The sequence below is a fragment of the Erinaceus europaeus genome, chromosome 7, assembly GCF_950295315.1.
Source record: "Erinaceus europaeus chromosome 7, mEriEur2.1, whole genome shotgun sequence".
Classification (NCBI taxonomy): Eukaryota; Metazoa; Chordata; class Mammalia; order Eulipotyphla; family Erinaceidae; genus Erinaceus; species Erinaceus europaeus.
The window spans coordinates 26,007,261-26,017,481 of record NC_080168.1 but is presented as its reverse complement, the minus strand read 5'-3'; the positions used below and the strand labels follow the sequence as shown (position 1 = coordinate 26,017,481).

General features: G+C 43.7%; 1 protein-coding gene across 9 annotated transcripts in view; it reads left to right on the top strand.

The window, feature by feature from the left end:
• Positions 1–988: 988 nt before the first annotated feature.
• The window catches only part of PIKFYVE (phosphoinositide kinase, FYVE-type zinc finger containing), a 112,254-nt gene continuing 103,021 nt past the window's right edge, over positions 989–10,221 (top strand). For all 9 annotated transcript variants that reach the window (XM_007520174.3, XM_016186893.2, XM_016186890.2 and 6 more), the window contains exons 1-2: positions 989–1,122; positions 7,033–7,213. In XM_007520174.3, coding sequence (XP_007520236.1) covers positions 7,042–7,213 — 172 coding nt within the window. In that variant the 5' untranslated portion in view covers positions 989–1,122; positions 7,033–7,041. The remainder of the gene's footprint in view (positions 1,123–7,032; positions 7,214–10,221) is intronic.

Below are 10,221 nucleotides of genomic sequence, written 5' to 3'. Positions count from 1 at the left end.
TACGAGAAAGATAGGAGAGAGAAAGAACCAGATATCACTCTGGAAACATGTGCTGCTGGGGTTCAAACTCGGGACCTCATGCGTGAGAGTCCAAAACTACCACTGCGCCACCTCCCGGATCACAACCCTATTTTACTTTTCTTTCATTTTTTAAAAAGTAACTTATTTATTCATGAGAAAGATAGGCCGAGAAAGAACCAGACATCACTCTGGTACATGTGCTGCCGTGGATTGAACTCAAGAGGACTTCATGGTTGAGAATCCAGCGCTATATCCACTGTGCCACCTCCCGGACCACCCTATTTTATTTTATTTATTCCTTTTGTTGCCCTTGTTGTTATATTGTTGTAGTTATTATTGTTGTTGTTGTTGTTGATATCATTGTTGTTGGACAGGACAGAGAGAAATGGAGAGAGGGGGGGGAAGACAGAGGGGGAGAGAAAGACAGACACCTGCAGACCTGCTTCACTGCTTGTGAAGCGACTCCCCTGCAGGTGGGGCACCCTATTTTATTTTTAACTCTATTTTATACAAAAGAGGTTTGAGACCCGAAGAAGTCAGTAATTGGTTTACGGTTTGATGCATCGGTAGAAAGACAGGAGTCTAAAATTTGGTTTCACTCTCGACACAGGTGACTCATACTTGACATACGAATACGAGTCCATAAATATGCCGAGTGCGGCTCCGCCGTACGAGTGCGCACTGTGTCGAACATTTACGGTAACCGTGGACCGGCCAGCACCCACCCATCCGGTGGCCCCGCACGCGTGATGTTCACGCGCGCTGTCCCCAAACTTCCTCCAGTGAGGCTGAGGCGGCCAAACCACGGTCAAATAGACGAGGACGACGTGATCTGGGCTGGACTCCTTCTGCCTGAGCATCTGATCCGAGCGTCGAGCAGGCGAGGAAGGAGTGGGCGGGGCCTGCGCTCGAGAACGTTGCGGATTGGAGGGAAGGAGGGGTGGTGGGCGGAGCCGCATCAAGCCCGTAAATATCTTTGCTTCCTGCAGCAACCGGTCGGTGGTCGGAGTTCTTCTCCGGAGTCGATTCACCGCCCCTTGAATCCGCTGTGGCGGCGACCAGGGTGGACCGGGACCGGCGAGACCGGGGTAGGAGGCACAGGTAAAGCACAGGAGGCCTGGCACGCGGCGGCTGGGCTGAGCGTGGGAAGAAGACCTCTTTAGGGCCAGCATGGAGGCCAGCGCGGAGGCGGAGGCTAAGTGAAGGCGAGAACCGGAGATCGCAGCGCGGCTGCAGGCCGGGCGGCGGCCGAGGCTGGAGGGCAAGGGCTGGGAACCAGCTCCTGCGATTCCCGGCCGAATGCAGCCCGGAGACCGGGGACGGGGCCTGGCGCCCGGTGGGGCTGCTCTGCAAGAAGTCGCCTTGGGGAATAATGCCAACTGCAGGCTTCTGTGTCGTCCACCTCTGTGCCTGCACTAATTCCCGAAGTTCATAGTCCAGTTTCTCTTCCCTCGGACGGCCAAGCCCCGGGTGTTACGGGTGCGATGCATCCGTAGACTGGAAAAAGGAAAAAAAAAAGTTCTTGCGCTGCAGAAAGGACAGCAGCCAGTTCCTAGCGGGCTGTCAACAGTGTGCCGCCCTCCCTAAAAGGCTCACTTCTGTGAGGCGATTTCATTTCTGCATTGCAAAGTCTCCCCGAGAGATGTGATTCCACAGTTAGTAGTTTCCCTTTGCATAGACTGGTCCCAGCAATGGTAACAAAGGAGGGATGCGGAGGATTAGGATGGAACGTGTTGCTTCTTTCTTCTTTCTCATGTTCCTTTTTCCCTCTTTTAAAAATTTTATTTATTATTGGATATAGAGAAATTGAGAGGGGAGAGAGAGATATAGAGGGAGAGAGACAGAGACACCTGCCTTCCTGCTTCACTCACAAAGCTTTCCCCCTGCAGGTGGGGACGGGGCCTTGAACCCCGGTTCTTGAGCACTGTGTATTATGTGTGCTTAACCAGGTGTGCCACCGCTTGCCCCCTTTCTTGTTCTTTTCTCTCTCTCTCTCTCTCTCTTTTTAAAAAAGATTTTATTTATTTATTTATGAGAAAGATAGGGGAGAGAGAGAAAGAACCAGATATCACTCTGGTACATGTGCTGCCGGGGATTGAACTCAGGACCTCATGCTTGAGAGTCTAGTGCCTTAGCCACTGCGCCACCTCCTGGACCGACCTCTTTCTTTCTTCTTTCATTCCTTCCTTCCTTCCTTCCTTCCTTCTTTCTTTCTTCCTCTCTTTCTTTCTTCTCTCTTTTCTCCTTTTTCTTTTTTTTGTATTTTTTAAATTATCTTTATTGGATAGAGACAGGCAGAAATTGAGAGGGAAGGGAATGATAGAGAAGGCAAGAGATGGATGCCTGCAGCCTTGCTTCACCACTCATGAAGTTTTCCCCCTGCAGGTGGGGAGCAGGAGCTTGAACCCGGGTCCTTGAGCACTGTAATGTGTGTGCTTAACCAGGTGTGTCACCTCCTGGGCCCCTCTCTTGTTCTTTTCCTCTATCTTTTTATTATTTTATTAATGAGAAAGATAGGAGAGAAAGAGCCAGACATCACTTTGGTACATGTGCTGCCGGGGATTGAACTCAGGACCTCATGTTTGAGAGTCCAATGCTTTATCCACTGCACTACCTCTGGGACCACTCTTTCTTTTTCTTTTTTAAAGAAAATAATCTGCCTAGTACAGTCACTGGGAGATGTGAGAGCTGCTAGGATTCTGTATAAAGCAAGTCATTCTAGCTTTTCTGCTGTGTGTCTGTGGGATTAGCATGTATTGCTAACTGTAAAATTAGATATTGACTGACAGCAGTATATTGCAGTATCTTATTTCTGATTTATATGAATCTAATTTCAGTCTCATTTATTTATTTATTTATTTATTTACTTACTTACTTGAACCTTATTTTTGCCCTTCAAAACTCCCAGTCTATTGGGATTCATATAAACAGTGTTTTAGTTTCTTTGAGTTGGGTTTGGATTTGTGACAAACTCTGGACAGTCTGACTTTTCTGTGGAGCAAGGCTACTTTCCAATGTCTCCTCTTTTTCTTCTAAGAAAAATTACACACATCATGTTGACATACCTTTAGTGTTTTTCTTGGGGTAGCAATTTAATTCAACAACAACAACAAAAACTCCTTTGTTGATGGAAAAATTTCTAATATTCACTTGGCCTGCATATTAGGTATGCTTTGAGGACTTGGAAAAACCCCCCAACAATTTAGAAATAACTGGGTGCCAGGTAGTGGCACACCTGGTTAAGTGCACACATTACAGTGCCCAAGGACCTGGGTTCAAGCCCCTCCCCCCCACCTGCAGGGGGAAAGCTTTGTGAGTGGTGAAGCAGGGCTGCAGGTGTCAACCCCTTCTCTCGATTTCTGTCTGTCTCAAATAAAAGAAATAACTGGATTGATAATTGGACTTTTTCCGCTGCTAAATTTTTTTTGTTTTGGCTGGGTATCAGGTTTATTTTCTACACTTTTTTTTTAGTTTTTTTTTTTTTTTTAACCAGAGCACTGTTCAGCTCTGGCTTATGGTGGTGTGGGGGATTGAACCTGGGACTTTGGAGCCTCAGGCATGAGTATTTTCTACACTTTTAATATCTGCTTATCCTTCTGATTGACTTGGTCAGCAATAACATCTGCAGTAGGTCTGCAAATGTTAGTGGCCTTCAACTGAGACTAGGTACCAGTGATAACATGGTCTTTAAATGAATAGGTGAGGGAGGGCTGGGGAGATAGCATAATGGTTATGCAAAAAGAGTTTTATACTTGAGGATTGAGGTCCCAGGTTCAGTCCCCAGCACCACCATAAACCAGAGTTGATTGGTGCTTTGACTAAGGGGGAAAAAAAGGTAAATGAGTAAGCTAATACTTTTAATTCATTAGGAAAGAGTACTAGTTTGCATGACAGTTATCTAGCTACCAGAGAATGAGTTGTGATGTAGTTTTTTTCAAGATAGTTGTGTTATTATGTAATTATTATTTATAATTTAAATTTTTTTATCTTTATTTATTTGATAGCCACAGCCAGAAATTGAGAGGGGAGGGGATAATAGATAGGGAGAGAGACAGACACCTGCAGCACTGCTTCACCACTCGTGAAGCTTTCCCCCTGCTTGATGGGGACCTGGATGGGAAAGACTCGAACGTGGGTCCTTGCACACTGTAACATGTGTGCTCAATCAGATACGCCACCATCCGGCCCCTGTAATTATTATTATTATTTAAAAATATTCTATAGGGGTGGGGGAGTAGCATAATGGTTATGCAAAGAGACTTTCATGCCTGAAGCTCTCAAGTCCCAGGTTCAATTCCCCCACACCACCATAAGCCAGAGCTGAGCAGTGCTCTGGTAAAAAAAAAAAAAAAAAAAAAAAATATATATATATATATATATATATATATATATATATATAGTATTTTCAGTGAGAGAGACCAGAGCATTGCTCAGCTCTGGCTTATGGTGGTGCTGGGGATTGAACCTGGGACATTGGAGTCTCAGGCATGAAAGTCTTGTGCATAACAATTAATGCTGTCCCCCCCCCAGCCCTATTATATAATTAAGATAAAGTTTATGAGATTGCTTCAGGGATTATACTTGGTGAGCATTTCCACTGTAATTTTTTTTTAAATATTTTATTGTTTATTTCTTAAATTTCTTTATTGGGGAATTAATGTTTTACTTTCGACAGTAAGATTTTATTTATTTATGAGGAAGATAGGAGGAGAGAGAAGGAACCAGACATCACTCTGGCATATGTGCTGCTGGGGATTGAACTGGGGACCTCATACTTGAGAGTCCAAAACTTTACCACTGTGCCACCTCCCGGACCACTGTAATTTTTTTTTTTTTAAGATTTATTTACTGAGAGAGAGGGGGGGGGAGGGGGAGGGGGAGAAGGAGAGAGAGAAGGAGAGAGAGAGGGGAACCACAGCATTACCCAGCTCTGATATAAAACTGTTGGGTGGCGCAAAGACCCGGGTTGGAACCCCCCGGGCCCCACCTGCAGGGGTAAAGCTTTGCAAGTGGTAAAGCGCTACTGCAGGTGTCTCTTTGTCTCTCTCTTTCTCTGTCATTCCCTTCCCTCTCGATTTCTGTCTATCCAATAAATAAAGATAAAAAAAAAAGTGGGAGTCGGGCGGTAGTGCAGCGGGTCAAGCGCAGGTGGTGCAAAGCTCAAGGACCGGCAGAAGGATCCCAGTTCGAGCCCCAGGCTCCCCACCTGCAGGGGAGTCACTTCACAGGCGGTGAAGCAGGTCTGCAGGTGTCTGTCACCAGTGTTATTGCTGGGACTCAGTGCCAGCCCTACATTCATTCATTCATTCATTCATTCATTCTTTCTTTCTTTCTTTCTCTCTCTCTCTCTCTTTCTTCCTTCCTTCCTTCCTTTCTCTCTCTCTCTCTCTCTCTTTCTTTCTTTCTTTTTTTTGCCTCTAGGGTTATTGCTGGGGATCCACTGCTCCTGGAGGCTATTTTTTCCCATTTCGTTGCCCTTGTTGTTGCCCTTGTTGTGGTTGTTATTGTTGTTATTGTTGTTATAGCTGTTGTTGTTGTTGGGTAGGACAGAGAGGAGGGGAAGACAGAGAGGAGGATAGAAGGATAGACATCTGCAGATCTGCTTCACTGCTTGCGAAGCGACCCCCTGCAGGTGGGGGCGGCTTGAACTGGGATCCTTGCGCTTAGTACTATGTGCACTTAACCTGGTGCGCCACCGCCCAGCCCCCCCACTCCAGAATTTTTGTAAAAATAAAATGAAACAATGATTTTGAAAGTGAAAAGCATTTTATTCAAGCGCAATAGTTTCTCTCTCTTAAGATTTTATTTATTTATTCATGAAGAATGATAGAGGAGGAGAAAGAACCAAACATCACTCTGGTACATGTGCTGCTGGGGATTGAACTCAGGACCTCATGCTTGAGAGTCCAATGCTTTATCCACTGTGCCACTTTCCAGATCACCTACCCATAATTTTTTTTTAAAAAGCAACTGAGTGGGTAGCGAAGTGGGTTAAGCGCATGTGGCGCGAAGCACAAGGACCAGCATAAGGATGCCATTTTGAGCTCCACAGGCGGTGAAGCAGGTCTGCAGGTGTCTATCTTTCTCTCCCCCTCTCTGTCTTCCCCTCCTCTCTCCATTTCTGTCTGTCCTATCTAACAACCACGATATCAATAACAGCAACAATAATAACTACAACAACAATGAAAAACAAGGGCAACAAAAGGGAAAGTAAATAAATAAATAAATAAATATAAAAGTTTTTAAAAAGGCAACTGAATTTCTCTTTAAAAGAATCTTAAGGGGGTCGGGCGGTGGCGCAGTGGGTTAAGCGCATGTGGCGCAAAGCGCAGGAACCGGCGTAAGGATCCCGGTTCGAGCCCCCGGCTCCCCACCTGCAGGGGAGTCGCTTCACAGGCGGTGAAGCAGGTCTGCAGGTGTCTATCTTTCTCTCCCCTTCTCTGTCTTCCCCTCCTCTCTCCATTTCTCTCTGTCCTATCCAACAACGAATTGCGTCAACAAGGGCAATAATAATAACCACAATGAAGCTACAACAAGGGCAACAAAAGGGGGGAAAAAATGGCCTCCAGGAGCGGTGGATTCATGGTGCAGGCACCGAGCCCAGCAATAACCATGGAGGAGGAAAAAATAAATAAATAAATAAATAAAAAAAAAAACGAAAAAAAAAATCTTAAAATAAGACAAATAGAAATGATGTGGAGATTATTTTCTTTTATCTGCTTTCATTAATGCCTTACATACAAATTTCAAATAATTATGATCTTTTCTGTACTTTGAATAGAAATATAAATTAATTTAGATTGCTTTATTGTAGTAGTTTTAGGTGACTGCTACTTTGATGATTTGGATCACAGTTTGTCAGGCTTTAGATTGAACTTTGTATAAACTAGATCTATTTATTATTTAGTTTCATATATCTAAGCTTTCAGATAACTAGATATTTGAATTCTGTTGGAAACCAATTCTGGCATTCTGAGAAACTATAGCGTTTGCATATTTCTTGTTTTTTAGACTCATGAAATGGCCACAGATGACAAGACTTCCCCAACACTGGACTCTGCAAATGATTTACCACGATCTCCTACTAGTCCTTCTCATCTCACACACTTTAAGCCTTTGACTCCTGATCAGGATGACCCTCCTTTTAAATCGGCATATAGTTCTTTTGTAAATCTCTTTCGATTTAATAAAGGTAAGACTTCTTTTTTTAAAGATTTTATTTGTTTATTAATGAGAAATATAGGAGGAGAGAGAAAGAACCAGACATCACTCTGGCACATGTGTTGCCGGGGATCAAATACTCAAGACCTCATGCTTGAGACTCCAAAGCTTTATCACTGTGCCACCTCCAGATCACGATAAGACTTCTTTTTTTTTTTTGTCTTTATTTCCTTTTCTTGCCCTTGTTGTTTTATTGTTGTAGGTATTTTTGATATTGTTGTTGTTGTTGGACAGGACAAAGAGAAATGGAGATAGGAAGAGAAGACAGAGAGGGGGAGAGAAAGACAGACACCTGCAGACTTATTTCACTGCTTGTGAAGTGACTCCCCTGCCGGTGGGGAGCTGGGGGCTTGAACCGGGATCCTTATGCCAGTTCTTGTGCTTAGCGTCACCTGCGCTTAACCCGATGCTTTTGCGCCCGACTCTCAAGACTTATTATTTTTTAAACATTTTTTTAATATTTATTTTATTTATTTATTCCCTTTTGTTGCCCTTGTTGTCTTATTGTTGTAGTTATTATTGTTGTTGTCGTCGTTGTTGGATAGGACAGAGAGAAATGGAGAGAGGAGGGGAAGACAGAGAGGTGGAGAGAAAGATAGACACCTGCAGACCTGCTTCACCGCCTGTGAAGCGACTCCCCTGCAGGTGGGGAGCTGGGGTTCGAACCGGGATCCTTATGCCGGTCCTTGTGCTTTGTGCCACCTGCGCTTAACCCGCTGCGCTACAGCCCGACTCCCTTTTTAAACATTTTTAAAAAATATTTATTTAATTTATTTATTCCTTTTTGTTGCCCTTGTTGTTTTATTGTTGTAGTTATTATTGTTGTTGTCGTTGTTGGATAGGACAGAGAGAAATGGAGAGAGGAGGGGAAGACAGAGAGGAGGAGAGAAAGATAGACACCTGCAGACCTGCTTCACCGCCTGTGAAGCGACTCTCCTGCAGGTGGGGAGCCGGGGTTCGAACCGGGATCCTTATGCCGGTCCTTGTGCTTTGCGCCACCTGTGCTTAACCTGCTGCGCTACAGCCCGACTCCCAAGACTTATTCTTAAAGATCAGAGAATTTCACTGTTTTAATTCTCTTGTCCAACTTTCATGCTGTGTCTCTTTAAGAAAGTGAACTATTAACAAGGGAATCACTTTAATCACAGGTCACCAGGGTTTACAATTCAAGAATTCTAGACTTCTTACCCTGATCTTATTAATTATTGAGAACTGAAGATCTGAATTAAAAAGTTAAAAGTTTAAAAGGAGTCTCTTAGAAGTCAGGCGGTAGCACAGCGGGTAAAGCGCACGTGGCACAAAGCACAAGGACCGGATCCCTGTTCGTGCCCTGGTTCCCCACCTGCAGGGGAGTCATTTCACTTGCCGTGAAGCAGATCTGCAGATGTCTATCTTTTCTTCCCCCTCTCTGTCTTCCCCTCCTCTCTCCATTTCTCTCTGTCCTATCCAGCAACAACTATATCAATAAGTACAACTTAAAAACAAGGGCAACAAAAGGGTATAAATAAAAAATAATAATAGTAAATAATAAAATATTTTTTTAAAAAAGGAGTCTCTCTTTTTTTTTTTTTTGCCTCCCGGGTTATTGCTGGGGTTCGGTGCCTGCACCATGAATCCACTGCTCCTGGAGCCTTCCCCCCTTCCCCCTTGTGGTTTTCTTTATCGTTGTTGTGGAGGAAGTAGGGTGGCATTTGAACCTGGACAATCCTTGCCAAAGTAGGATAAGCAAATTTTAACTCCTTTTTTTTTAAAAAAAATTATTTATTTATTTATTCCCTTTTGTTGCCCTTGTTGTTTTATTATTGTTGTTGTTATTGATGTCATCGTTGTTGGACAGGATAGAGAGAAATGGAGAGAGGAGAGGAAGACAGAGGGGGAGAGAAAGATAGACACCTGTAGACCTGCTTCACCGCCTGTGAAGCGACTCCCCTGCAGGTTGGGAGCCGGGGGCTCAAACTGGGATCTTTATGCCAATCATCACTGTTTTTACCACCTCCAGCTGAATCCATCCTTCCTTCCTTCCTTTGCCTGCCTGCCTGCCTGCCTGCCTGCCTTCCTGCCTTCCTTCCTTCCTTCCTTCTCTCCTTTCTTTCACATAGAAAGAGGGAGCAGGAGAGACACCATGGCACAGAAGATTCTTCTAGTGCAGTGGGAACTTGACTTTATCTGGGTCACTGTGGTACATTTATTGCAAATAACAGACCATTACAGACACATCATTGTTAACTACAATATATGTTTTATTCATATTCTTCAGTTTTTACCTTGTATCCTTTTTTCTTGTCACAGGATCCCAGTTATGTTTAGTTGTCAGAATAATCCTTTTACTCATTCAGCAAACATTTATTGAGCATATACTATCCATGGTGTACTGTTTAAATAGTGTAGGAGTCTCTCCTATAAAAAAAAACAGAGCAACATCAACAATGGCAATAATAACCGCAACGAGGCTGCAACAACTAGGGCAACAAAAAAGGGGGGAAAATGGCCTCCAGGAGCGGTAGATTCATGGTGCAGGCACCAAACCCAGCAATAACCCTGGAGGAAGAAAAAAAAAAAAAAAAGATTAGTGGTCCGGGAGGTGACACAGTGGATAAATCTTTGGACTCTCAAGCATGAGGTCCTGAGTTCGATCCCTAGCAGCACATTTATCACTGTGATGTCTGGCTATTTCTTTCTCATTAATAAATAAATAAAATATTAGAAATATTAAAAATAAACCTGCCTTCATGTAGTGATTACATTCTATCTCCTCTCATATGTTCATAATGTTTAATAAAAAGTTAAAAAAAACCCTGAAGATCTCCTATACCAAAGTGAGAATTATTGGTCTCTAATTTTGTTGCCTTGTATAAATTACTTAAGGAGTTCTTAATTGTGTGGTCCACGAGGTGTTGCAGTGGATAAAGGCCTGGGATCTCAAGCATGACATCCTGAGTTCGATCTCCAGCAGCAAATATACTAGAATGATGTCTGGTT